The following is a 27,640-nucleotide window of genomic DNA, read 5'->3' as shown; positions in this document are numbered from 1 at the left end:
CCAAGAACAATATATTCCAATTATTGACATCCCAAATGTATCTTTTTTGAGGGATGGGATATTTTGACAAGTTTCAAAGACAGAAGAGGCATGGCACCTTGAAGAGCTCAGCAGATCTGGCAGGCACAGCACCGCAGAGGGACCTGAGTAGAAGTGGTTTGAAGACGTGATCTCCTTGCCCACAATCTCCCCAGAGAAGGGATATAATTACCATTTATCACAATTCAGAGTGTCCCTCAATAAACAAAATCTGGAGGGGCTGAAGCGATTTGCCCTGGGTCACTCAGTGCACCAAGGACAATGATGAACCACTGCTGAAAAGCTGAAGCCCCAACTAGCACTTGTTCCAAGCCAACTCATACCTCCATTCAAGACCAGATATCCAAGAAGTATTCTCAGATTCTTGGAAGCAGATACATTCTGAGTTGTCTTACAGGATAATCAGCAGATCTTGTTGCTGTAACTCATTAGTTTTCTTTCCAAACTGGAATATTATTCCTAATGGTTGCAGAAATTAGCTGTGACAACAAAACAACTTCTAACTTTGTCCCCTTTTAGAAGCTACACTCTAACAACTGGTTTGTCTAAATAGGTTCCTTACAACCACTGCTCTTCTTCATTGCTTAACAGCTGGCAGTGACCTTTCTTTTTAGTGCAGAAACATCAAGCACCAAAATGATTCAGAAAACAAACTCCAGCCCCAAACTCATCCCAGTAATGCCCAGAAGCTCTTGAAATACATCTCAGAACATGAAGCCAAGCCAAATATCGGGCTCCCCATCCCAGACATGCTTTTAAATTGCACAGAACAAAAGCCTTTAATTTATATTTGAGTTTAAAATTCTAAGAGCAACAATAAATTAAGGCAAATAAACCTGTTGTCCAGGATCAAAAAAGCTCTGAGAGTGCCTAACTGGGAACATGACCAGCAGTTAATCTTCTAATGATCAGCGGAAAATAGACCACTGAAATAACCCCCGCTCAGATGAAGCTTTCTTTAGTTTCTTTCCTTCTACTATTTTTTCCTAGCCAAATCACTTACTGAGAGCCTCGTTTTCTCATGGTGTGAGGTCAGTGCAGCTCTGCTCCTCACACTGAGCTACCTCTGTGGAGGAGTCGTGCTCTGAACCTCCAGCTCGGAGGAGGCTCTGCATGAGCCGCCTGCCCCTTGGAAACCCAGCCGAGCACGAATCCCAGCTGTGCTCACACACGGCAGGAGGAAAACAAAGAACCAGATAAATAACTCCTTTTGTAGAGCTTTCTTTTTCTGCTTTCCCTCAGCATGTGTGTGTTTCTGTGTGTACATATGCAATCAAGCTGTGACTGTTAGCAACCGACTTCTGAATTTCCGATCACCCAAAGGTGAAACCTGGCAGAACCTGACTTACCTTAGGGATAGGAAATCAGGAATGCTGACAGAACCTGCATATTTGAAGCAACCCATCTAGGGCTGCCACAAATCTACCTCATAGGCTACTGCTTAAATACATCAGGAGCAAACCTCAAGTCAGGATTATCTTTTTACTCACACTCCTGTGATGACCTAATATCTTAAAAGTAGCTGCCACCCTGAGATGGACAGCCAGTAGCTGAAATGCTGAGAAACACCTGCCTAGTGCCACAACCAGCTTTGTTTCCCTAAGTTATCATAAACCACATGGTAGGAAAAGTAGAGGAAAAGACAATATTGAGCTAAAAGCAAGTAGGTTTTCTGTGAAAATAATTGGAGCAACTGTAACTGCATTTTCATGTTTTCAGATGCTGATCTGAGATTGCTTCAGATGTTAAGAGAGTACTAATGAGAGGACACCCAAAACCAGCAATATTCCCTAACCTATCTAAAGGCTTAGTGCAAACACTGTTCAAGCACATGCAAAAATATCTGTCATTCACTGTTGGTCTTTCTATCTCTTTTTAGGAATGGCTCACTAAGCAGATGAAAGGTGTTGCCCCTGTGACTGCTTACCAATTACAATTACACACCACTAATAACATGAGAAATTAAACATTCCCTGAATGAGATCCAATGTTGTGGATTATACATGGGAGTTTGTACCTGCACTTGAGAAGATACACTGAAATATGTGGCATTGCAAGCTCTTTGCCCTGGTGCGAGATGGACAAGATGAGGCTAAGAGCATGCAACCCACCATGAGAACACACAAATTATCGTCCTGAAAACAACAGCTATGGGTGTCCATTTTGAAGAGAAGTATTCTGTTCCTTTCACAACCTCTGTCCTGTCCCACTCAGAAGCCCCACATCAAGCAAAGACTGGGCTTCAATGCAGTTCTCCATAATAGCATAGATAAAAAGCATCATCATTAGAAAACAGTAGTTCATGTGCTTCATGAACGTCAGGACCTGGTGGAACAGGACACGTCAGAGGTCAACCAGTCAAGTGCAGGGAAGACAAAATCATTGCCCTGCAGTGTTGGCCATTCTCTGCTTTAGGTCTGTAGTGAGCATTGGGCAGTATCTAAATCAGAGCATCCCTAAATCAGAGCTCCAAGGACTGAGGCAGCTAGCTGCAGATTATAGAAATTACACTCTCTGCTCAACTAGAGAATTTGTCCTTGCTGTCCCAAAACCCAGTGTAAAGCCCTAAACACAACACCATTCTTCCCCCACATGTGCCTGCTGTCTAGCTAGCTGGAAAGACGGGGATTTTTGTCCCACACAACTCCAAGAAGTCCCTCAGAGCCCTCACTCCACCTTCCCCATGTGTAATCAATGTACTGAAGCCTTGCAGGTCGGCCCCTGAGTTTGGCCCTTTATGAATAGATCACTATGCTGGCTGCTTCCAGACGTACACAGCCAGTTGTATGTGGTGGAGAATCGTAAGCAAGGGCAGGAATGCTTATTTGGCAGCCTTTCCCAGCCTCAGAGTGTCTACTGACTTTTTTTTTTTTCTTCTTTCTTTTTTTTTTTATGTCTCTGTCACCTAATTTTTAAGCCAGGTTTTGATCTTCTCTGCCAACATAAGTCAGAGAGAGTCACTCCAGACTGACATCAAGTGGGCATGTGCAAGCTTCAGAGTGCTGTGTCCAACCATCTGCACATCTTGCAGCAGATGGGAGCTGGGATCAATGACCACACATTTCAACCTGCTGCTTCACCCCTTGGGATCAGCTGAAGCCTGTTCCCTGTCTGTTAAGTCAGCAGCCAGGTGAGAGAAGACAGGTCACACTGGTGAAGAAAAGAAACAACTAAGAAGCCCTGCTATTTATATACAGCCTGCATGCTCTCACCCACTCGTTATATATATATTATCTTGCTTCTCCAATTAAAACACATTACTTAAGGAGAATATAATATTTCATGCTGAAGAGTAAATTGGAAAGCTGTGGTTTTCATTTACATGAGTTAAACCCACAAGGGACAGCTGGAATGGCAGTTACAATTAGGCTACCCATTAGGATGCATTAGATGACATTAACCCAAGACCTCTCAGGTCCACCACAAAGCCGCCAGGCTGCAAGGCAGTTTAAGAGCAACCTAGAGCTTTCTGGTGACACTCATGTTCAGTGCAAACATTGGAAGGGAGTTATTTTCCCTCTCCGTGACATGGCACATGGTCAGTGTTGCTGCTTCCAGACTACAGGGGCTTGGCACTTCTTTTAAAGCCTTTATAAGGCTTGAAATCAAATGCTGCAACAACCCTTTCATTTCAACAGAAAAGTATTCCAGAAATGCTACACAAAATGCATCAGCAAGCATAGCCAGACAAGGGTGTAACCAATCAGACTCCATTCCCAAATACTGCTTATTCATCCTTCCCATGCGTGGTTGTTAAGATTGGAAATTATCCATCTTCCTGGTAAAGCAAGAAATAAAAATATACTGAGGCATCAAGTCATTGAAGTGCTACACAAGCACTACTGCTTTTGCAGTATCTACCATGGCTGCTTATCTAGGCTGTGATTTTTCTCCTGGGATACAGCTTCATGAGTCGTCAAAGACTGACCATGAAACACCATTCAAGTATTAAAAGACTCATAGGAAGCTTGAAATGAACTTAAACAGCAGAGTGCCTGCAACTCGGAGTACCTCCAGAGATTTCACTCACATATTAACTGAATTATTAACTAAAGAAAGAGTAGTGTGTGGAAAAATGAAGCCACTTGCTTGTATGTGGCTAGAGTTCTACAGGGATTAAGAAGACATTTAAAAATACCAAATTTTTCCAAACATCTCCTTAGTTATGAGAGGAGACTTGCCAATTGGAGATCATGAATGCTTTAAGGGAAAACAATCACTCACAACTAGATGCACTGCTGAGACCTGTTTGAAGTCCCAGAGACCCAATCCAGTCTCGCTTGCATCACACTACCTGATCCTCTTGAAATCACCAGCAAGCTCCTGTTTGTAAAGCTGCAGAAAATCAGTCATAGCTTTTCACAAAAATGCTGAGTTGTCCATGTCAAGAAAATTATAGAAAGTCAGGCTATGGGCAGGAGGGGGAGAGGGTTAGAAAAAGAGAGCATTGTTTATGGAACATGAAAAGCTCCAGCGACACAATATATGGAATTCGGAGGGAAACAGGCCCTCCTTTCTTTCTGTACAATTCAAATAATTCCAATGGCAGACTGGATATTCCCCAAAACGAGTTAAGAAAGCACAGGGCTGTCAAAGCAATTTAGAAAGGGAAAGCTGAAGTAAACATGGTGACTTTTTTTAAGCCTTAATGCTTGGAAGACCTGAATGTTACCCTACCTAGTGTATGCTTTCCATAGAATAGAAATAGAAAGAAGTAATAGCTGGATACACAGCCCAGTGCACAGAAAAGGTGTGGAAGTACCCCTAGAAAAAAATCTCAGCTCAAGCATGATAACACACACCCCTAATTCTAACCCTATCTAGGTGGTTCTCGGTTCTGATTAAGGAAAAAAAATCCTTATGAAATCCTATTGCTGACTTGGAGTTGTTGTCTCCAGTAATGAGACCCTCCTACTCAGCCAGGATATTTTAAAAATCAGCAAAGCAGAAAAACAGCTTTTATTGCTTCCATGCTTCTGCATACATGAAGATGGGGATTTATCATAAAAAGTCATACCTTCCATAACTCTATTCTTCTTGCTACTGTTTTACCTCCTTACTGCTGCTCCAAGTAGGAACCAACCCCTAAATCTAAGGGACTCTTTGGACCTTCTAATTTCAGGCAAAGCCTTGTGCAAAGCATATGTAGGACACTATTCTCCTTTGCTATGGAAAGATGGTTTCCAGCATTTTCCATGATTCGGTTTTCACTGAGAAAAAGAGAGGTAACACCATTTCCACCTGTAATTTTTAGTTATATGTATATACATGAAATTGGGATTAGATTATTGTATGTATAATCTTGGATCTAAACACATAAGATTAATGTAATCACAAAACCTATATTCAGCTGGGTCTACAGCAATTACACCCAAACTGCTTGGTTTATATATAAACTTTATTCCTCTAAAGGCGTCTGTTCTTTAAAATACCATTTTTACAGAGTTTGTATCAAACTCAAGAAAGGCTGCACACTTTGCTAATTCTGAGAGATAATGAATTCTAGGTCTTGCTCACTTACCATTAGAAAGACTTACTGCCTGGTGAGCAATCTCACCAGGATTCAACTTGTTTAAATTTCTATATTAATGGATGACCTGAAACATAAAAAAGTCAGTCTGCCTTTTTCTTGCACAAAGCTTATCATCTAACTCACTCTGGATTGGTGTGTTTGAAGGAATGGGGTTTGCTTTGTTACTTTTCTGAACTGTCTAGTGTGGTTTTGACTGAGAAGCTAAGAATCCCAGCAACAAACTGCATCTATGTAGTCTGAGCTGCCTGCTGTACTTCTTACAGAATATGAGAATAAACTGGAGTACGGGAATCGAGGAACTAACCAACAATTCCTTTCATCTTGGAAGAAAATTTTCGTCGATAGTTTTAATTATACTTGGGCAGACAACATGTTGCTGTTGGGTTTGGGGGTAATTCCACTTTAGAACATATTTGCTTAATTGTTTCCATCAGAGGAGAACTTGAAAATATTTCTAGCTTTTAATTAGCAGGTTGGCAGCCTCACTCTTAACTCTTTCTCAAATAACTCTGGATGTTGAGGCTTAGAATAAATTATTTTGACATAAGCACGATATGCACTGTAGAGCTCCTGACAGCCACGAGGTGTCTCTAGGAACTGTCCCAGAAGGGGTGTGAATCCTGGTTAACCAACAAGACAAAACCTGAAATTCATTCTCTGCAGAAGCCTGGTTTTTGTCTGCACTTGTAAAAACTTTCTTTAATAAATGACTCCTAAAAGAGAGAGCATGATCTTGTCTATCAAATAACTGCACAGTACTAGAACCAGAGAAAATATATTTACAGAGTCGAAGAATAGTAAAACAAAGGTCTACATCTGGAAGCAGTAAAGGAAAACCTTAAATATGTTAGGAAAAGGTTCCAACAGTGGAAGTTACTTAGACAAAGGAATACGTTGCTAGTTGAGAATGCATGAGGCAACGCTAGGAAGAGGTGCTTCAGAGATGAATTTTGATTTTTGTCATAACAACACTATTTGGCTGTGTCATCAAGAGCATTAAAACCCAAGCTGATTCTCAGAACTTGAAGTCTCATAATCCAAAACCTACATCTGCACTTGGGTAGCAGCACAGCACACAGCGAATGCTCTCTGCACAGAGCAAGTGGTCAGGACGTAGAATACTGCTGAAATAGAGTAAAACAGTGCCTTTTTCAGGGAGGGGTCATTGTCCTGATAGTCACTGTGTCCAAGGAATTAGCCAACATGGACTTTACCGACTGAATCACTTAAACATTACTCTGCACTGACCAGTCAAACCAAAACAGGCATAACAGAATGGGAAATTGTTATAGATACACAGATACAGAAATTGTTTAGATCCAAACAGCAAAGCCAAAAAAGAATTGCAAGCAGGAGGTTAAACTTTCGACTCAAAAGCTGAACGAGACAGCTCATCTCCTTAGTGATAGAAAGAGGACATTTCTTAGGAGAAAAGAAAAAGATGAAGCCTCAAAGCTCAAACCATGACCACCTCTTCTGACTGTCTCCTCAAGTGAAAGGTTAAGTTGGCTGTCTGGTGAGATCTGAGCTACAAAGAATGAAGTCCTGGAGCGGCAAGAGATGCAAACCCAGTATTATGTGACAGCTTATGTGGCCTGCATGTATGTGATTTTTATTTCTGAAATGAACTTCAAGCTAAGACAATCCAAGAGAGATCTCCTTGATGAAATGTTGAGGTGGAACTGCCATGTCCTGCCTCCCATGTCATTCAACTGTACTTCAGGAACTTCAGTGACCATGCACAGCATGACACTGATGTGAGCAGAGACCTGACCTGCTGCAAATCAGGTAATATTACACATTAAGTAAACTGTAAATGCTATTACTCTCGTAACATCTCTAAAGAATTTTCTATATTCAACAGAGGTAAAGTTACCCTATTTCAAACAACCTTACAGTCAGGAATCCTGGAGCTGTGTTAGAGACTCCTACCAAGGAGGCACAGGAAGACTTTCTTTTCCCTTAGCAAGTTTATCCAAAGATGCTACAAGATTTACATTTCTGTTGGTATCTACATTTCTGTTCTATCTTTAATGTGTTGTCGCGCACTAATAGCACAGAAATTTCCAATTGGGTCACTCATCAGGTTGCTCTTTTGCTGATGAGACTCATGGGTTTTTCTAACTTCTCTTTAAATTCGAAATTGAGACATTTCAAGGAATGTTTCTTTCCTCAAATACAAAAAAAAATTACATGAGCACTGCTTTTGTAAAAAAAAAAAAAAAAAAGGCATTTTCCAAAAATAAATAGTTCTAATATCTTGCCCATCTTGTATGCAGAGAACTGAAACACAAAAGGCCATGTCAGGATTGTCTCTGAGGGCCCAGAAAACTCCTGCCTCCTCCTAATAGAGCTCTTCTGGTAAGTCTGGAATAGTGCACATAGAGCTCATGGAGTCCAGCTGGCATGTCATGGATCATGGACAGGTATATCCCACATATGGAGAATGAGCAGAAGAAATAGTGAGGGGCTGCTGCTATTTCAGAGCCTCATATACCCACCAAGGCTCTGTCTCATCCCACGGAATTTTCAGACACTTCAAGTTTATTCTCCCTGGACTCTGCATACTCCAAGCTGCATCCAGCTGCTGCTGAAGGGGCAGTGAAGAGTGTGCTGCACACCAGGCAGAGCAGCCACAGGAGGTGGCAGGAGTCTGGCACAACTGTCCCCATTTTCCATTACCTCTGCCCTGCAGTGTTGTCCATTGCACCCCACCCCTACATGTTGAACTGTCACTCAAGTCCTTGCCTTGAGCTGTCTGCTCTCCTCTGCAGCAGATTCCAGTGGCAATTGCCCTGCTGTGCCATGGATGGCTGGAGGCACCATGGGATGAGAGACACCAGCAGTGTGTAAGGGACAGCCCAAAAGGAACCACAGAGCCTCAGTGGGGCTCACTGGCCACACCAAATGCCAGCCTGTGCCTAGTGCAGCAGGCTCCCAAGAAAGGACTAAAGTCTGACCAAACACACCAGCACGTCTTACATTCCGACAAGCTGAGGTAGCCCAAGCCAGCTGAAAACACCTCATGTGCTTCAATCCTCTGTTTTAGACTTGGACAACCCTTTGCTCTTCAGAGACTCCTCAGAAAGTGTCATGAGTTACACCTCAAATGCACAGGGCACATGGGGATCAACATTAGAGTCTTCTCTCAAACCAGGAGTCCTATTCAGGGCTGCCTGCCAAACTACTGGATAAACCTGGTCATCCCTGAGGAATATAAACTCTTGTGAAGAGGAGGAGAACTGGACAAAGACGACTAAGGACATACCTTCCATTGATCCCAAATGTGGTGGGGAATTCAAAGGGCTTCAGACAAGAGGAAAGGTGCATTTGATGAAATAAAACCGGTATTTTTACTGTTTTGATAAGCACAATGGATGATAAAAGATCTTGGAAGGCATTAACTCTACTTCACACTGGAGTGCTGTTAAAGCCAGCATTGCAAGAGACTATAACTCTGTAAACATATGTTGCGTATTAGATTTTGATCTGGCAGCTTGCCTTAATTTTGTTTTTTTTAAAGACTCCAGCTAGTTCCAAATACACTTCCATGTTTGTGTTCCATCAGAAGAGTAAAAGGCAGAATGCTTGAGTGACCGGGACAAAATAATGCACTGGACTACAAGTTCACAAAAAAAAAAAAAGCCTCCATTAGTATTGGCACATTAGAAAGAGGATGACAAAAATATCAGCACATTCTTTTTTCTATCCCTTTCTCCAAGCTCTTTGTTTTTTCCGGTGTACACTTCACAGCTGCTGAGAACTGTAACTATTTTAGTCTCTTCTATCTGAACTATCAATATGGACAGAAGTGAAAAAAGGACATCTTTCCAGACAATTTTGTGACTCCCAACTCCTCACCAAAAAAGCAGCCCACAAAGCATCCTCTGAATAGCAATTAGCTTGGGTCTCTGTAGGTGCAGACGAAGAAATTCTTTTGAGAAGTGTTTCAATCTGCTCAGGATTGAGAGTTCCAGCTCATATAAACAAACACTGTTACAAGAGGCAAAGTTGATATGGATTTATGCAAGGAATGTATAGACTGAATAAGCAATTTGATAATTAATGGAGTTGACAGGCACTTTTGAATAGTACTCAAGTATGTGCAGACTGAATGGTTTCATATACAAGCTGAACCAAAGACAGTATTAATTTTTAACCCATTTTATACCTAATCACTCAGATGAAGGAAACATATCCTTTTTTTTTCTCTTGGGTATTAGTTCTGACCTCCCAAAGCCTGACTATCGGGACATAAATCCTTTGCACTTAGTAGTATTGCACATAACAGACCCATAGATGTCTTGTACAGGCTGATTTTTTCTTAAAGACTGTTTGAAGAATGAACTTTCTGGGTATTGATTACTTCTTTTATGTCCCACAGCTTAAATGCAGCAGTTTTGCTCTTAACAAAGAGCTGAGAGCTTTGTTGCATGAGTTCAGGGAATTCCTGAAGAGCCCCTCATGACTAAAAGAAAATTTCTTTTATTACTGGCTTCCAAGCAAGCCAAACCACTGCTCCTACAAGCCCAGCTGCAGAAACTAAAGATGCTTAGTAAAGTCTTGAGCAAACCACTGTCCCACCTGGCAGGAGATGATGGTAATTTATTGTGCATGGAAGACATTGTGACATTTTGAACTGCACAGGGAGAATGGAGCAGTAATATAACTGCTCCCACACAGGAATGAGATACTCAATGTTTTTTCAGTCTGGAACAGGCTCAGGGATGATGCCTTGATCTGTTTCACACTTCACCTCTCTTAGGATCAGGAAACAGGCTTCTAATACATTTGCTTTACATTCTCATACCCTAAACAACAGAATAATCTTCTAAAGGTTGTGTCCACAGAAACCACCTATGGAAACAAGATTTGGTCAGTCTTTCCTTATCCTACACTCTTCTTCTCCTTTAGTGACAAAATCAAAAGGAGGATGTGGCAGTTTCAGTTCAAAACTGGGCAGAAAGACAACCAAGACAACCATCTTCCATGGCCTCCATAAAGGCATTGAAAGATCAGAAGGAACTACTTGGAAACACATTGTCTCCAGTCACTGAAGCTGCAGATAATTGGAAAATATCTATTGAGTGACCCCAGTTCTCCAGCAAAAGGTAGATGAACTGTCAAATGCAGTTAGATTAGAGGTGCTTCAGGCCCATTATTCTGTCCAGCTCAACAGCAGACGCCTAGGAAAGTATATATTAAATATATCCTTTGTTAAAAGCCTTGTAGATGGGGCAGAATTCTGGCAGCCTGCTGGGAACCCAGCAGCAAGTCAACTTGCTACGACTGCTCAAACATCAAATGACACAGTGCTGCCTGCTAAGTGCCCCCTGCTCCAACTCTGGCTGCAGCTGCCTTTGAAGAAAGGTGCAATGCCTTCTGCATAGATGTACATGCCGAATAAAGTCTTTTAAAGCACGTGAGAAAGAAAACTGTCATCAAAATGTACCGTGCAATTACGGGTTGAAGGTTGAACTATTATTGCTTCATGCCCTCCCATTCCCCTCCCCGCCAGGGCGGGAAGAAAGGGGGAGGATTATTCATTTGTATTCAAGCACTTCATTAATGTTTATAAGAGAATCCAAACACGCAAGCAAAACAAGGACGAAACACTCGCGCCAGACGTGTGATGCGATAAATGTCACTGGAGCAAATATTTAGATCTGTTTACAGAGAGGCCATTAAGTCCTTTTTGAAAAGCTGTGCAGTGTTGTGGCTTGGTCTCTGCCTAGCAGCTCCAGCGTAAACACATGGAAGATGGCTAAGTCTCTCTCTCTCATTTTGTTATGACATCTGGAAACCTAAGGAGGTTGGGAGAAGCCAACTGGCTGCCCTACTGCGATGTCTAGCTAGAGGGTCTGCCTGTTGAATGATGGCAGGACACGCATAGTGGAACTGCTGAGTTCTCCAGCTTGTGCCAAAATCAGTGGATTTTCAACACAACAATCCCTCAACAAAGGTTGTTACAACACACAAGCCCTTGGTTCATTGCGAATGATGCAAGTCTATGCTCTCTGCCATTTTTCAAGACCATTTGTATTTGAAAAAATCAATTCCTTTAGGGACTAAAATAGCAAAGGGAGTGGAGCCACTCTGTTCACCAGAGATGAAGATGTGTCCCATAGTCCCTTGCCCAAAAAGCTATAGGTTCTGGAGTTCACAATCAGGCTGGACTTCTTCAGATGTCCCCTTCACATCACCATCTCATCAACTCTAGTCCCTCTGCATACAAATATTTATTTTTCTAAGAGTACTAAATAAGTTGAAAGGTGAAAGAGAAATTTATAGATGGAACAATCATTGTCTTAGCCCCAGATGTAGTAATGTAATTGGGATATTTCAGCCTCTGAAGTGATGCCTCAGTTTCCAACTGTAAGGCCTACAGGTATAAAATTGTCTGTGTTTTGTATACAAAGACTCAGGGTTCCTTATCCACATGCCCAGCTTGCATCCCTTCTGTTTGGAAAGAATGGTGCTCAGGCCACACAGACGTACAGGACTCTGCAGAGTGACCTCAAGTGGTGCTGGCTGAATCAAAACACTCTTAGTTTTCCTCCTGACTTAGTGAGTTTAGTTCCCTTTTTTTCATGGCATCAAAAATTCAACATGAAATCACAAGTAACTCTACTCAGTCTGGTTTTTAAGCCTATCAAAATCACAAATAAATTAGAAGAATATTGACTAACATTTATTTTCTCCCTCATCCTCTTAATAAATTATTTGTCTATATGAAACTCCTTTCTGCATAAACCAGCAGGAAAGACACCTTGCCTGGTTTCAAAAGATACAGTTTTGGGTTCCCAGTACAAGGATTGCCAACTTGTTTGATGTGTTTTAACGGGAACTACACTGAGCTTTGCCCCAGAGAACAGAGGAACAGGTGCCAAGTCTTTTGGGATTCTCCCATAGTTATATTCCAAGCTATACCCTCAGGTCTAAGTACTCTTGGGAAAACACACTTCTTCTTTCCCTGACTGATAATGATGGATTATTGATGTGACAGTTGCTAAACTTGTTGTTCTCTTAAAAAGCGTAAGAAGATTGTGATACTTGTGTTTTAGAAGAACAGAAAAATTCACACGACCACTCAGCTGAACAGTAAATAAACATTGGTTGTCCCTACTGTGAAACAGGGATTAATCTTTTCAGACTTAAGCATCCAAGAGAATTTTTTTACTGCTGGAGTTTTCCTTTCTAATTAGTGTCCCTGATTAATTCTTGCAGAAAATGTGCGACACCTTAGTGGCTTGCTCTAAAACCATGGTCCCTTCCAAAACGCTACATTCAGCTGTTTTTGCTGTGCTACACTGCTCTTAATATACCAGACTCATCAGGAGTGCCAGGCTTCAAAACATTGTCAGTAGCATGCCAAACATCCACAGGGAAGAGAGAGGAATCCCTTCCCCTAGTCTTGTTCAGCTACCTCCTGCTTTGGAGCTAACCCTTGGGTTATTTATGTTGCGTGACCTTGAGATAAATGGCATTTGCAGGCCACCGGATGACTTTGTGTTTCAAATCAAACATTCTCAGTTTCTCCCATACTGACAATGGGAATAATTCCTGCATGCTTTTTTGGGGGTGGTGGTTCCCATCTCATTGCCTGCCATGGAGTTCTTTGGTAGCTACGGCAGGGTTGGTGAACTTTAGCTTGACTTTCTTGTTAGACTCAAGTACGAAGTGGTGTGTGTGGTTTCTTCTGTGGTTTGGTGTGTGCGTGTGTATTTTCTCTTTGTCCCAGAGTGTCTGCACTGCTGGTATTGGAGCTACAATTGTTCTGTATATAAAGGAAAGATCCCTTGAATGATCTGCCAAACGCTTTATCTGTGAACACTCTTTGTCTGTACTTGCTTTGCCATTAACCAGTTTTGACTCTACTCCATAATGGCTGGAGCTGCTTTGCCTTAACTGATATGTATCAAAGAGAACTGCTAAAATTAACTGCTCATGAACTGCGTCCAGGATGTTAGATTAACTCATGTGGAATCCTTCAGTGAACAAACTGATTTATGATGTGTTATGACATTGTTATTTGATGTGTTGCACAACAACTCAATTTTAAAAAATGAAGAGCGCTCCATTAATAAGAGATAAATCTTTCCAGTGTAATTCAAATGAATCTGCAACAACTTTAGAGAGAATGTGATAAGGGATCTTGTGTGGGTTTAGTGATTGTGTTTTGCATTCTTAGGAGTATCTTCCACTGGGATCTTTTTGTCAGTAATGACAAAACCAATCCAAAATATGCCAAAATACAACACCTTTTGGGAGATTTTAGCTCTTTGTGCTTCCTGAAATACAAAAGGGATCTTAGTAGGATCAATCACCACTACAAGTGACTCCCAAAAACTAATACTTCCAGCTTTCAGACTGTACAACTGCATCAATGATTCTTGCTTTCCACGTCAGAGCCATAATGGATGCACCTCTACAGGGTACATCCATTCCAAGCTTATCCAGCCACAGGTAACACACAGAAAGTGCTCAGAGCAGTCAGTTCCATTTTCAGGAAAAAAGCCCATCTTTATACATTTAGATATAAATTGAGTATGTTTTTAAAGCAAGCACTATTCCATTACTGGAACGTGAACCAGTGCAAATGCTGACCTTAAATTACAAAGCTCCTAGAGTGTGTTTAAGATGACTACATGTTAAAGGCTCAGATCTCTTTGGATACCCAGCTTCAACAAAAATTCCTTTGAAAGCAAGCTTGAGTTATACACTGTACAGTATGTCTCATTTCATAGCCAAGCCACTCAAGTTAATAAAAAAAATCCTCTCTGGCCTTACACAATTAGCTGAGTAAAAAACTGGCCAATGCCAGTCAGCAGACAGGGACAAGCTGATCCATAAAGCTGGACAGGTTTCATGCCTGCAAAGGCCTGTTGCCTCGAGCCTCTGAACTTCATCTTGCCACCAAACACCTGGATTACTTCAGGATGGTATAACCTGGTCTCATGGACTGTGGAGGTATTTTCTCATTGGTATTCTGGTACCGGAAAGGAGAAATGCTGAAGGAGCTGAACTGCATCCCAGTTGTTTGAAGGCTAAGCCATATAAAAATTGATTTGGCCAAAACTTTGCATTTGAAACTTGACTTTGGTCACTTCTGGGTGTTAGTGAGTTATCTTCTCCAGCAGGCAATGAGCTTTATTTAGAATGTTCTTTCTAGCTTTTTCCTGTCTTAATTAGGAAATTCATTATGAAAAAGAAGGGCTTTTTGTATCATTAACTCTTACGAAAACAACATTTTTAGGCTTTTTCTTGCACACTTACACCTCTCCTGCCTCTGTGATATCTCAAAAATAAAGAATTACCTCAGCTTGAAAGCAAACTACAGGTTAGTATCCCATTTGACTGCCAGTATGCCAGGACCAGTTCCTCTCATGGTGTAGGACATAACATTTTCACAATTAATAGTGCTGTGATTATTTTACCAGGGCTTTAGAACCAACAAGACACACTGGGACGTCTCATCATGCTTCCTTCTGGCATAACATTTTGCTCAGTGATCATTTCTAAAACTGTAAATCAATCACATGCCAGGAATATAAAGACTTTCAAAAATTTGGGCATGTTTCTCAAATCACCCTTTTTCCCTCTCCCTCTCTGCTGACTCTGCAAACTCCTGCACTGTGAGCAGTTGGTCTCACATTTAAATAAATATTCCCCATCACTATTATGCTGTCACCTGTAATAGGAAAAGGCTGCAAGAAATCAAAGGAGAGCTAAATTTGTGCAGTGGCAGAAAGCGTACAGAGAATAATCAGTCTTCATTGTGATTGTTAACAAAAGTGAGGGAGCCTAATGGAGACCTTGGATTTAGTACAGTCTCTAAATACTGAGGGGATACTTTCAAGACACAGAACCGCCTACTTGAAAGAAATACTTTTCCTGTGTTCCTCATAACTTGACTTTTATTAAAATGGAAAGAGGTTAGAAAATAACTGTAATATTTGTTTCCTTTTTCTCATTCCTTGGCTCACTAAGGAAGTCTGATGAATATTGCTTTGCTCTATAAAGGCAGCTTCTTCTCTGTTTTATGTATTGGAGATATCTGTGTCTTCCAACAAGTGCCCCAATTGGAAGAGTTAGGGTAGAAGCAGCAAGCAATCTAGGGGAAACATAAAGCATTTGTTGCTATTTTCTTAATTATGTTGATACAACTAACAGTTAACTGCCTATGACTGAATTCCTAGCTTTTTACTCCATCTTAGCTAACTCCTATTCTGTAGGCATACCCAAGCATGAAGAAGCTCTGGACTGGAATTCATGTGGAAGGCTTTGTAACTTCCACACTAACTGAGCCCAGGAAAAGAACAAATCAGATTTGTTTCTTTTTATTTTTTTACAATCCTTTCTCTCTGTCCTACTAGTTTTTTTTCTCTATGTGCTAGTACTAGGAGTTTCTGGGGATGGTTCAGTGTTTTCCCTGGCTTCAAGGGACTCTCTGAAATGGGTACAACACACAGGATTCAGTCTGTCACTTCTAACACTGCTACCCACTGGCATAGGCTGCAATCCTAATTTTGAGGAAGTCAGGAATAAAACTCACTTTTGACATCTGCAAGACTCCTCAGCACTGCTGCAGTGCCTGGACAGAGGTGATCAGCAGTGGTCCACTGATAATAAATCTAATTACAATATTTCAAGGATGATGATTTCTTCAAGCCTAACTGGCCTATGGGAGTCTATGTATGATGAGAAATGGGGTGTCCAGGACTATGCTAAATGATCCTCAGAGTGGAAAATCTTGGGTCTTTGATCGCATTCAAACTAAAAATACTTTTTCTAATGAGCTTCCTCAAGTCATACAACATCCATTTCAAAATGCTGAGCACATGGTTTTAATTTAAAGTTTTTACCAAGTTCCATTTATATTGTGCTAGAAGTCCTGAAATGACTTGCACCAGAAGCTCTGAAATATTGGACATACAAATGTGAAGGACTGCTGTTGGAATAACTAGTGATACAAGCAGCAAACATGAGTGTCAATTCCTGCTTGCGCTTCTGACAGGTATTAACCAGGTCATTTTTCATTCTCCGTGCCTTTAAATGACAATTAGATCAATAAACAGTAACAATTATACCAGGTAGCTGTATTGTTCTCTTGAGCATCAGAAAAAGCAAATTCATGGAGGTGTTGAGGCACCATAACTACCAGTTGCCGTGATGGTTACAACCAGTATTACAGTCTAGTTGCATGTCTGTTCCCATTCTGTTCAGGGCATAGTCTTGCTCAAATTCCAGCCCAAGATCTGAGGTATTAAATTTAAACACTGATATCTGCAGTTTTAAACTCTGCAGGCACCAGTTTAATTTCTGGTGTCTCAAGCAAAATGGAAACTATAATGCTTTTGGGATTACAGAAGGAGTATTAGGTTTAAAAATTGTTGCAGTGTTCAGAAAAAAAGTCTTAGTAATTGCAACCTAGAAATAATTTGAGAGCTTAACAAAGATACTGAAATTTTGTCATCAATCCACAGCGCTTTCTGCAGATTTTAAGTATAGTGGCATCAAGCATCTATCTGTACTGGTTGTCTGCTTGGAAGAGGGATTTGGGAAAGTGTGAGAATACAAGGCAGGTATGTTTCCTTGCAAAATGGGGCTCTTCTAACACTGACCCTTCAAAGTTAAAACCAATGAAATTCCTAAAATGCCAGTCATTGCTGAAAATCTCCATTTTTGTGCTGCAACCTGAACACTGTCCTCTGAGGATGTCAGCTTACAGTCCTTCATCCAAGCAGGCAGGGAACCTCACTAATAAGACCAAAAAATGAAAGAAATCACACAAAGTTCCCATGGCTCAAGCAGTAACACTGTGATTTCTTCTGCCTTTTACCTGTCTCATCAACTCCTAACGACAGTGAAAAGGTTTGCAGTGTAAATAAGGGTTTGCAGTGTAAAGCATAGCACAGGGGAAACCTGTTATTTTACAGTATGTCCCTCTGAAGTCCCTAAATATGCTTTGCCAGGAGCCCTGCCACTGATCTCCTCTCTGCAGGAGTGCAAGGTGAGTGAGTGCCCTTGTTTAAGATCATTTCTGGCCTTTGCAATCCAGGAACCTCTGACTCGGCCGAATGATGTGGGCTGGCTTTATAACGTGGGTTGCTACTCACTAGGGAGTTGAGGGGAGGCTGTTAAAGACTTTCTGAGCACTGTAGGTTGCACTATACTTCAAGTGGAGGATTTTAAGGTCAATGGTTCATTCTGTTTATAAGCAAAGCACTCTGGGCCCAGAGGAGGATCCTGACTGCTGCTGCAACAGCATCACAAAATGACAGCAAATAACAAACAGATTGAAAATCATCACTGTGAAAATACCATTTGCTAAAGAGGGGCTACCCCAGTACCTACTGGGTTAGCAGCTCTGAGGTGGCAAACACACACAGGAAAAATGGCACAATTCTGCTATTTGACTTGTATATACTAGTAAAGTTAAGCTGCCCCAGGTACAGTAGGGAGGCCCTTGAGTATCTGTTTCTGGGAATTTTTCCCTTTCAAGACCCATCTTACAAAGATGTAATTCCTACCTAATAGCAAGCACAGGCAGCACCCTTAATTTTGCAAAAAAATCAATCAGCAGAATCCTCCAGACCAGCTCATGGGAGGCAGGTACACCTGCCTTGGGCTTGGATGTTACCAAGGGAGGTGTGAAGGATCAGAGGGAAAGGAAGGGCTCATACCTGCCCTCTTGTACAAACACTTCTGGCAGTTATATACACAATAAATAAAACAGATGAATTGCCAGCTGCCCCTTGAGCCATCATTAGTGACTGGTTGGTTCCTTAATAGGCATCAAATACCTGAGTGAGCCTTCCAAGAGGCTGTGGGGCAGAAGCACACAGTCACTGGCTGTACAGAGCAACACCAACATGTGGGTACAGCTACAAAACATCAGCTGCTGATCCTTTCAGGTGTTACTGCCACTACTGTAGTTTTAATACTTGCGTAGTTTCATCTTCAGCAGTTCCCCTGGTGAAAACATAAAGCAGCTTCCACTAGTATTTAAAGAGAATTAAATGGAAGGATTTCTATTTTTGCTGTATGAATTTCTACCCCAAGGTTAATTTTGCTGGGGGAATTTTTTTATCCTGGTGGAAAAGGGGATGAAGGGAGTGGTAGTTTAACAAAAGCCAGCAAGCTGAAAACTATGTGCACTATATATAGCTATAGGAAATCAAACCCTTTAACAACATTTCTTTCAAGAATATTCAGCAATCAAAACAGGTGATGATGTTTTTGATGACTCCTGTTCTCTTCACTAAGCCTGAAATTCTAAAAAAGCAAGAAAGTGCCATTTCTACTAGGCAAAAACCACTTTTATTTCAAAAATTAAAAAACAAAATCAGCCATACTCCCTCATATAAACTATACAGACTATCATAAGTCATCTAGCTCTGAAATTGAGCCCTTTAATTCAGTTCAGAAAACGTTGCGCCCAGATCTTTCATTAGGGCAGTAAGTACATTTCTCTTGAAGTAGTTACACTGCTCCTGTCAGCTTGGAGAATCCCAGCTTTGTGATCACAGAAATGTTGCGTTTTTCAAGGGGATAGGGCAGATTGAAGAGAGGGTCCAGGATATGGCCCTGCCTGTATATTACTCTGTATATTACTGTTTTGCCACTGAAGGTCCAGCTTCGAGGCTGCAGAGCTGTCACTGACCAAACATGATGGACCACCCATCGGCCTTTTATTAACCAGCACTTGTTCCCTCCTCTAATCCTATCACCAGAGTAATCAAAGCTGCCATGTCCCAGGGTTTGATGGAACAGCAGGACCTGGGAAATGAAGACTGATTTTGTTAACAAAGTCATTATGAATGCTGTCTCATTGGTAGAAAGCAGGAGATGAGGTTTATTTGTGCACAGAATGAGGCGGCAAAGAAATGAAAGGGAGAGAATGGTGAAGTGTGAAGTTTAATCTGGCACAGTCTGAGGTTTCTTTCTTTGAGGCTGTCTCTGATCCAATCAACACTGGTTTGATATTTAACATCTCCCCCTGCAGTTGGAAATGATACCAGCCGGAGGAGACCAGTCAGGGCTTCCCAAACAGCGAAAGGGGAGACAAGGGGTGCTGGCAGCTCCTCGCCAGCCTGACAGCTTCCCCACCAAGAGGCTGGCAGGAAGCTGGACCCCGACACAAAATTTCCCCTACAAACCTTGGGATTCAGGGCATCTGCTATGAGCTGAATGCAGACTGTCCCGGAGGAGAGATGGGATGATGGTATGGGGAAGGATTTCAGTTCTAACGTGGAGGAAGGGCTGTGAACACTGTTTGGGACTGCAGATCCTGCTGAGAAACAGGACCAAACACAAGCAAGAGATGCCACCCACCTCCCCAGGGAACAGCAGGTTGGGTAGAGGAGTAAAACCTTCCCCTTGCTGACTGTACAGACCTTCAGTGGAGACGCTGCAATCACTCCAGGATGATGGGGGTCCCACGACAGCCCTGAGCCATCAGGGAGGATGCACCAGACATGAGCAGCTGCAGGAGCCACCATCACAATTCTCCTTACTCCAATAACAGCCTGGGGAAAGCTTCCCATAATAGGCCCACATGAGGGTCCCAAAGAGGAGAGAGAGCTCAGCGCTATTCCCAGCTGGCCCTCAGAAGATAGATGGATGAGTCCTCACAGGCAGTAGTGGCTGCAGTGCCTCAGCCAGGATTCCACAAGAAGGCCTGGAATGTCATCTGCCCCTCACCAGTTCTCAGCCCTGGCCAACTTGATTTTGCCCTTTTCTGGCCACTCTCTACATAAACATCAGTGCTGTCAGACAGACTTGTCTGCTTCCTCTTCTTCACTTACCTCAGCTCTTTCTGTCCCACCTTCCATGAAAACCCTGAAACTTCAAATAGCAAGAAGCAGTAAAATTTCAACCTGATCCAAACCTGCTATGAACTCTCCTGCATCCAGGCTCCCAACACTGCCTTCTGCTGGGATTCAGACACCTTGGCACCAGCTCAGCCATACACAAGGCCCGGACTTTGAGTGACCAGCAGCTGCCAGAGTCCCAGGAGGTGGGACAACACTTCCCCCCAGGATCCAAGCAGGAGAGCAGCTGGTCAGCAGGAGGCAGGAGGATGGCAGTGATGTGGAAAAGCAGCAGGAAATACTGTGCAAGGGTTTCAGGGCGAACAGAGCATCAAACTACAGGGGTTTACAATAGAAAACAATGCTCCCTGCCCTACCTGCAGGAGCTGGCTCTCCAGGAAGCAGCTAATTATATGAGCCACCTTAATCTTTTTATCCGGCTAAGACAATCAACATTTCAAAGCCACGCACAGAACGTTTCAAAGATCGTTCCTGGTCAAAAATGCAAGTGTATCCACTTTCTTTCAGAGCAGATCAAAACCAAGTACCACACCGGGACCACTCCTAGATTTCCTCCTCCTCACAGTATCAGATTAACAGATTTGGTGTATGTAGTCAGATTAAATATTTGCAGTAGCACAAAGCTGCCTTTGAGGAGAAGAAGTAGGGAAAAAAGGCTTTTTTTGTCTTTTTTTTTTAATTTGCTTAGGGCAAAAATACTGGACTTTGGGGATGTGGGAAACAAAAGCATTGACATGATTCAGCAAGGCACAGTCCTAAAACCTGAATTCTGAATGCAGAAATAATGTGTAGTGTTCCTGTAATAGTAATGCTGAAAACAGGTAAAAAACCGCTGATGCCCTTAGCAGATTTGGGACTATAATTTATCACAGATGTTCTCATCAAACTGTGCAAACACCCTGCGAGACAAAAGCTGCTCAATTTCTGATTTCCATTTTTAGTGCATTTTAATTACATGTTGCTTAAGGAAGGCTTCAAGACCTGGAATTGGGAGGTGAAACCTTGCAATAGTAATCCACTCCACTAAATTAGCACAGTAATACACCAAGCAGTAGGACTGCCAGACGGTGTGATAACATTACAAATTACTATTGTTAAACAACTAGCCAGGTGTCAGGATGCATGGAAATCTAGAGGAAGCAAGAAAATAAATATCTCGTTTGTTTTGTTTAAGTTTGTCTCCTGTTGTTCTGGTGGCCTTGTTCCTAGAAAAAGGTTCAATCTAGGAAAATTCCTCCTGAACACTGATCTATTTCAGCAACTTTGTCAATTCTCTCTAACAATTCAAATGGAATGTATTATTTTAAGCAGCATAAATGTTTTGCATAAGTGACTGTCATTTGCTTGCCAATAGCAGTAATACCTTCACTGTTCTTTTTTAGATTACTTTTGGAGCAAAATGAATGGGAAATTTTTGTTTCTATTTAAAAGTTGGACAGAGAAACAATTATGGTTAAGGGCAGCAGTGAGTTTTGTACTCTGTTCCTTTTCCTTTCTCTGTTGCTCACTCTCTCTTAAAAGAAAAAAATGTAGTATGATTCACATTTAAAAGGCTTCCAAGTGGTACATTTTTAACCTGGTGTTTTTGTGTGCTTGATTTTAACTGCCATTTTTGATCGAATACAACCAAATACTATAGGATGTCTGGAATGGTTAATTATTTTTATCTCACCTTAAAGAAGAGGCTCAACAGACAGGATAGGCACTTAAACCTTTCAGACAAAACAGTGTAAAACGAATTCCTTGATTTGGATGTGTGTTAAATAATGCAAAAGTCCTGAGGAGCTTTCTTTTAATTATTTTTGTTGATAAACAAGAAAATACATTCAAAATGTATGTAACAAATCTTCTCTGAAGGCTGTACACGGAGTTAAGACTCCTAGCTGAAATATCGGATGAACCAAATATTAGTGAAAGACAGATTTTTTCCCCATCATATCGTTCCTACTGGACTTCAGGGCAGCAGGGGGTGAAGGCACTCTAAGGACATTTTAATCACACTGAAGGTTACTCCTTTATTCCTTATTCCCTCACATCACCAAGATTTTTTTTTGGTCAAAGTAGGACAGTAAGGTAAGGCTGGAAATAGACCGATCCGAAACTAATGACAAAAAGCAGGTTAAAAATGAAATATCATAGCAGTAACTGACACCATCTTAAATCTCCCCAGGATTATTTGTTTTCTTCCACACACATTCATTTCCTCAGTTTCTAGTAAATCTCATTTCACATAAACAGTTCCACAAAGCAAAGTCAATAGCTGTTACTGTGTTCCTCATTAATCCACTGAAATGAAATAGATCTCATGGCTTAGCATTTGGTTGTTTAAAGCTAAATCCATTGAAAGAATTCCGGAGTCCAGTTACACCAATAACTTTTGTTTCTTAACCTACATCCTTTTCTGTTTGCTGAAATTTATCTGCTCTAAAATGAAATAAACCCATGCATATTGCACACTTAATTTCTCCCAGCACAAGGGCAACATGAGCCACTTTGTTTTGACCCGGAGTGACCACTAAAAAGACGACTGACAGTTTGCATGTACTTAAATCAACTTGAACAATGTCAAAATTACTATTTTCATTGTTCATGCTTCATCCTCTTCCTGACAAGTACCACAGAGCTGCTTTACTTCAAAACAAACAAATAAACAAAAAAATCACTTTTTACCCAGCTCTGGGACAGCATAAATTTTCCTCACAAGTGGCAAGCAAGTAGACACACACATTCACACCTGGACATTTGCCTCTCAAATAAATTATACACGTGATACACATGTATATACACATGTATAATTTTTATACCCATGATGTGCGTGGCAGCACTCGCTAGGCACATCACGGGGGTTCTGCAGGCAGCACGGATTGGCATGACGGAGCACAAAAGCTGCCAAGGCCCACGAGTGACCATCCCACTGCAGCAGCCTTGGGGTTCACCCCCAGCAACTGATGGAAGCGCAAGGAGAACGCCCCCCATATCCTGGGATAAGACACGAGGCCCAGAAGCCTCCTTACCTGGGAGAAGTTGAGCCCATTCAGCGGGTGACACTGCTCCTCCACCCGCTCCACCGCACCCGTCTTCTTCTTCATCCTCTCGGCCTCCTGGGCGAGGTAGAGATCGAGCACCGGCCCCCCTCTGGAGCGGATGTCCGTCTCCGTCAAGGAGTTCACCATGAGCATCACCCAGACGGGCCTCTTGCGCTCCCAGTTCCCGGCGATGGCGTTGAAGAGGTAGTCGGCGTAGAGCCCTTTGCCCCGCTGGTCCGGGGTCATCCAGTGGGGCAGCATCAGCTTGATGTAGTCCAGGTGGCGTTTGAGGCGGCGGTACAGCTCCCGGGGCAGCACGTCCTGCAGGTTCTCCCCGTGCGGCAGCATCTGGCAGCTGGCCAGCCCCGAGATGGTGTAGGGGTCCGTCAGGTCCAGCTCGAAGTAGACGCTGGAGCTGGCGTGGAAAGCGGCCTTGGAGTTGTCAGGGATGAAGTCCCAAACTCGCGTGTAGGGCACGTGGATGGTGCCGAAGAGATAAGCGGGGGGGTCACGGCGAATGGTCCAGAGGAAGGAGTTGAGCTCTCCTTGCTGCGGGGAAGAACAGAGGGGCCAGTCAGTGATGGAGGGGCACAAAGCAAGGAGACGGCGATGCCACCCTCGGGGCTGCCCGCCGGGCAGGAGGAGCGGGCAGGAGGAGCGGGCTTCCCGCTTCCCCCTCTCAGGCTCGCAGCAAGCAAAGCCCACGGGCACCGTGAGGCCCGCGTGGGGCTGGGGTCCCGCGGGGAGTCCCCGTTTGCCGCGGGGGACGCGCGGGGCAGCGCCGCCACACCTGTGGGGGCCACGCGCGCCCGCGTGCGCGGGACGGGGGTATGGGGGTGGGGGTCCCTCCGCGCGCCCCCGTCCCACCCGCGCCCCGCGGCCCCCGCGCGCCCCGCGGACACGCGCGCATCCCCCGCGGGCCGGCGCGCCCCCGGCCCGGCCCGGCCCGGCCCGGCCCGGCTCACCGAGCGGGGCAGGTCGCACTGCCCCGTGTCCATCTGCTCCCGCCGGGCCGCGGCGTCGGGCAGGAACCCCCCGAAGACGAAGCAGATCAGCGTCAGGTTGAGTTGCATCCCGCTTCCTCTCGGTCTCCTCTCTCTCCTTCCCAGATGAGCCTTTTTGGATTTCTAGGATCTTTTTTTTTTTTTCCTCCCCCCTCCTCCTGCTCTTCCCCTTTTTTTTTTTTTTTTTTTTTTTAGCCTTTTTTTTTTTTATTCAAACAAACTTTGCCAGTCCCATCTGCATCTGACAAGTGCAGGGGGAAGGACTGGCTGCCCCCTCCCTCCCATGCTCTCCCCCCTCCCGCCCTTTCCCACCCCCACCCCCTCTGGCTCCGGGCTTGTCAGAGGCGCTGGATGCTTTGGGGAGGACGGTTCTCATCGCCAGCCTCCGCCATGCTTTGGTGTTGCAGACCGGAGACGCTCCTTCCCGCCCCGCCGCTTCGGGAGGAGGTTGGGAGGAGAGGGGCGGGGGGGGAGAAGAGGGGGAAAGGGGTGGGGTGGGGGGGGGGGGAGAGCAGCCAGAAAGTAAAAAAGTTTAAAACAAAGATTTTTTTGACTGTTTTTTTTCTTTAATTCGGCGGTCGAGAAGGGGGTCCCGCGGCTCCTTGCGGAAGACGGGCGGTGTTCGGCAGGGCGGCGGCCCCCGCACCCCGGCCCCGCTCCGCGCTCCCCGCTCCGGAGGCCGGACGCGCGCGCCGGCGGAAAGTTCCGCGCAGCCGCCCCGGCCCGCCCGCGCCTCCCGCCGCCAGCGGCCGCCGCCAGGGGGCGATGGCGTCCCAGCGGCGGCCGCGGCTGAGGGGCGGCGGCGCTTCCCCGGCGCCCGCCCGTCCCGCGGCACCTGCGCGGCGCCTCCCGCGCCTTAAACACAAGTGCCGACGTCCCCAAACTCGTCCCCAAGCCCGACGGGGCTTGTCACGGGCAGGAACCGAGGGCAGCCGCTCCCCGGGGGATGCCCTGGGGCGCCCCCGCTCAGTCCCCGCGGGCTGCGCGGAGCCGCGCCTCAGGACATGTCCGGCTTTCCCCGAGCCCGGCGGGCAGCGCCGGACAAGGACGCGGCCCTGCATGGCGCGGGCAGCGCCGTGCCTCAGCTGTCCTCACCGGGACCCCTGCCGCTGAGCTTCCCAGGAGGATGGAAGGAAGGGAACTTGTGTAGTTTTCAAACATGCATCATTAGCGATCCAGCTTCCACTTGGACCGAAAAGCCTCAGCAACACGACCTGAGGTGATTTTGGTGACGGGAGCACTTCCAGCATCCCTGGGCCTCTGGAGCCCTCTGTGGAGGTCGTTGCAGAAGGCGTTTGAGTTCAGCAGCTCCAATTCACAGACTTACCGTCAGAGGACAGGCTGAAAGTGCCTGTCACTGTCACATGTCAGAACTGCCTCTCCAGATCCATTCTGGGCAGGGATGGGAATCAGGATGCCGGACATAGCCCATTCTCCCTGCAGGACGCTGCCCAGCCCCGGGTATCACCCTCATCTTCCTGTGTGCAGCAGAGCTGATCTGTGTCCTGGCTTGCCCATCACCTCTCAGATTGTAAACCCTGTCCAGAACTGGGAAGTTCCTCACTGTAATGACAATGATCTTAACTATCAAAATTTACATGATGAAATGCAGTCATTACTATTATGATGCACAGAGCCAGCAGAGTTTTGACAAGGACAGTGACAGACTCAGGCCCACCTGGATGTAAATGTGGCTTCCTGAGTGCCCCGTGGAGACTGTGAGGGACGCTGATTGCTGTGGTGACTGATGGACCAAAGCAGCCCCTCAGGCGGCTGAAAGGCATTTTGGAACCACTGTGTGTGCATCCCCTGCACGCTGCTCCTGGCAGGAGAGCATCCTCCTCACTACAGTGCTGGAACTAGCAGCTCCTTTCTAAGCAATGCCACTCATCCTCTTCTCTAATTTCCCGATCTCCCAGACAAGTAAAAATCAGGCGGACTGAGGGACTGGGTTTTCCTCATTGTGTTTCTAGTTCTTTAATATTTCAAATAAATATTCCATTTTCTGGTTCCACCCTGGGGGATATGGTTCAGATAAGGGAAAAATAAGAGAGGAACAGAGAGGCAGAAGGAGTTTTAGCACACAGGGTGTCCCATCGCTGCAGCACAGGATGGTCCAGTGAGACAACCAAGTCATGGCTGGGTGCTGGAGTCACCTGTGGCTCCGTGCTGTTGAGATATGGAGTGGCAGCAGCTGTGTGTGTGTGTTGCTTTGTAGGCAGTGATTGCTCTTGTGCCCTCCCCACCAACTCACTTCCCTGACATTGTGGTGTGATGGCACAATCCCACAAGGATGGGGAGGGCAGGGCCTGCCTTCATGTGCCCACAGCATCTTTCTCTCTGCAGCAGCCCCACCTTTCTCCCAAGTGTGCCTCAGCACACACTCCCAGCCTGCCCACCCCAAATGTGCAGGGTGCTGCCTGGTCACTGTAGGGCATGTGCCCAGACCTGACATGAACGTCCAGAGCAGGAAAGTTGTGCAGTCCATGTCCCAGCAGATGCCACACAACAAGGGCTAAGTAGAGTCACAGCACAGGATCCTGTTGATTTCCCTAAGCTGCCACAAACGATTTCAAAGCTACAGGCTTGATGCTGTCATGACCCTGGAACACAGAGCTGCATTTGCTCCACCTGGATCAAACTCTCCTTGCATTCAGCAAGTGCCACTTCCAAAGTGGCATGGCTGCACTTGCCTGGCTTACTGGCTTTGACTTGATCTACCCAAATCTCTTCCAAAGCTGTGGAAGAACAGAGGGGCCTCGTCAGGAGGCTGGTGGGGACATCAGGAGTGACATGACCCAGAATCTCACGCCCTGGAGAAGACGCCTGGGAGGTCTGTGAGGATGTGAGGCCCTGCTCAGTGCCGGGTGCTGTGCTGGGAGGGAGGCGATTGCCCTCATCGATAGCATCCATATCAAAGCACCCAGGGCAAGAATAAACAAACATCTTTGGCACTGTGCTCATCTTCCATGAGCCAAAAGGCAGGTGTGTGTGTGTGTGTGTGTGTAGATAGCAAGTTTTCCAGCCGTTTCCCTGAACTCAGCCCTGATGTTGCAAGAACTGTTTAGCTGTGAAAACACGGCCTCGCCTTGATTTATGCCATTTGTGGGTAAGATGACTAAGAAGAAGGGGGGGGGGGAAGAGCGGAACAGGAGCAGAAATCCCAGTGAGAGCACGATGAGGGTGTGTACAGATTTGGTG

The 27,640-nt window shown here is 44.5% G+C and overlaps 1 protein-coding gene across 1 annotated transcript in view; it reads right to left on the bottom strand.

The window, feature by feature from the left end:
- The window catches only part of TRABD2B (TraB domain containing 2B), a 265,831-nt gene extending 241,104 nt beyond the window's left edge, over positions 1–24,727 (bottom strand). The window contains exons 1-2 of the mRNA XM_030278808.4: positions 24,401–24,727; positions 23,424–23,984 (exon numbers count right to left, since the gene is read on the bottom strand). Coding sequence (XP_030134668.4) covers positions 23,424–23,984; positions 24,401–24,508 — 669 coding nt within the window. The 5' untranslated portion in view covers positions 24,509–24,727. The remainder of the gene's footprint in view (positions 1–23,423; positions 23,985–24,400) is intronic.
- Positions 24,728–27,640: the final 2,913 nt, after the last annotated feature.

The sequence above is a fragment of the Taeniopygia guttata genome, chromosome 8 (assembly GCF_048771995.1).
Source record: "Taeniopygia guttata chromosome 8, bTaeGut7.mat, whole genome shotgun sequence".
Lineage (NCBI taxonomy): Eukaryota > Metazoa > Chordata > Aves > Passeriformes > Estrildidae > Taeniopygia > Taeniopygia guttata.
This window is presented reverse-complemented; position numbering and strand designations above follow the sequence as displayed.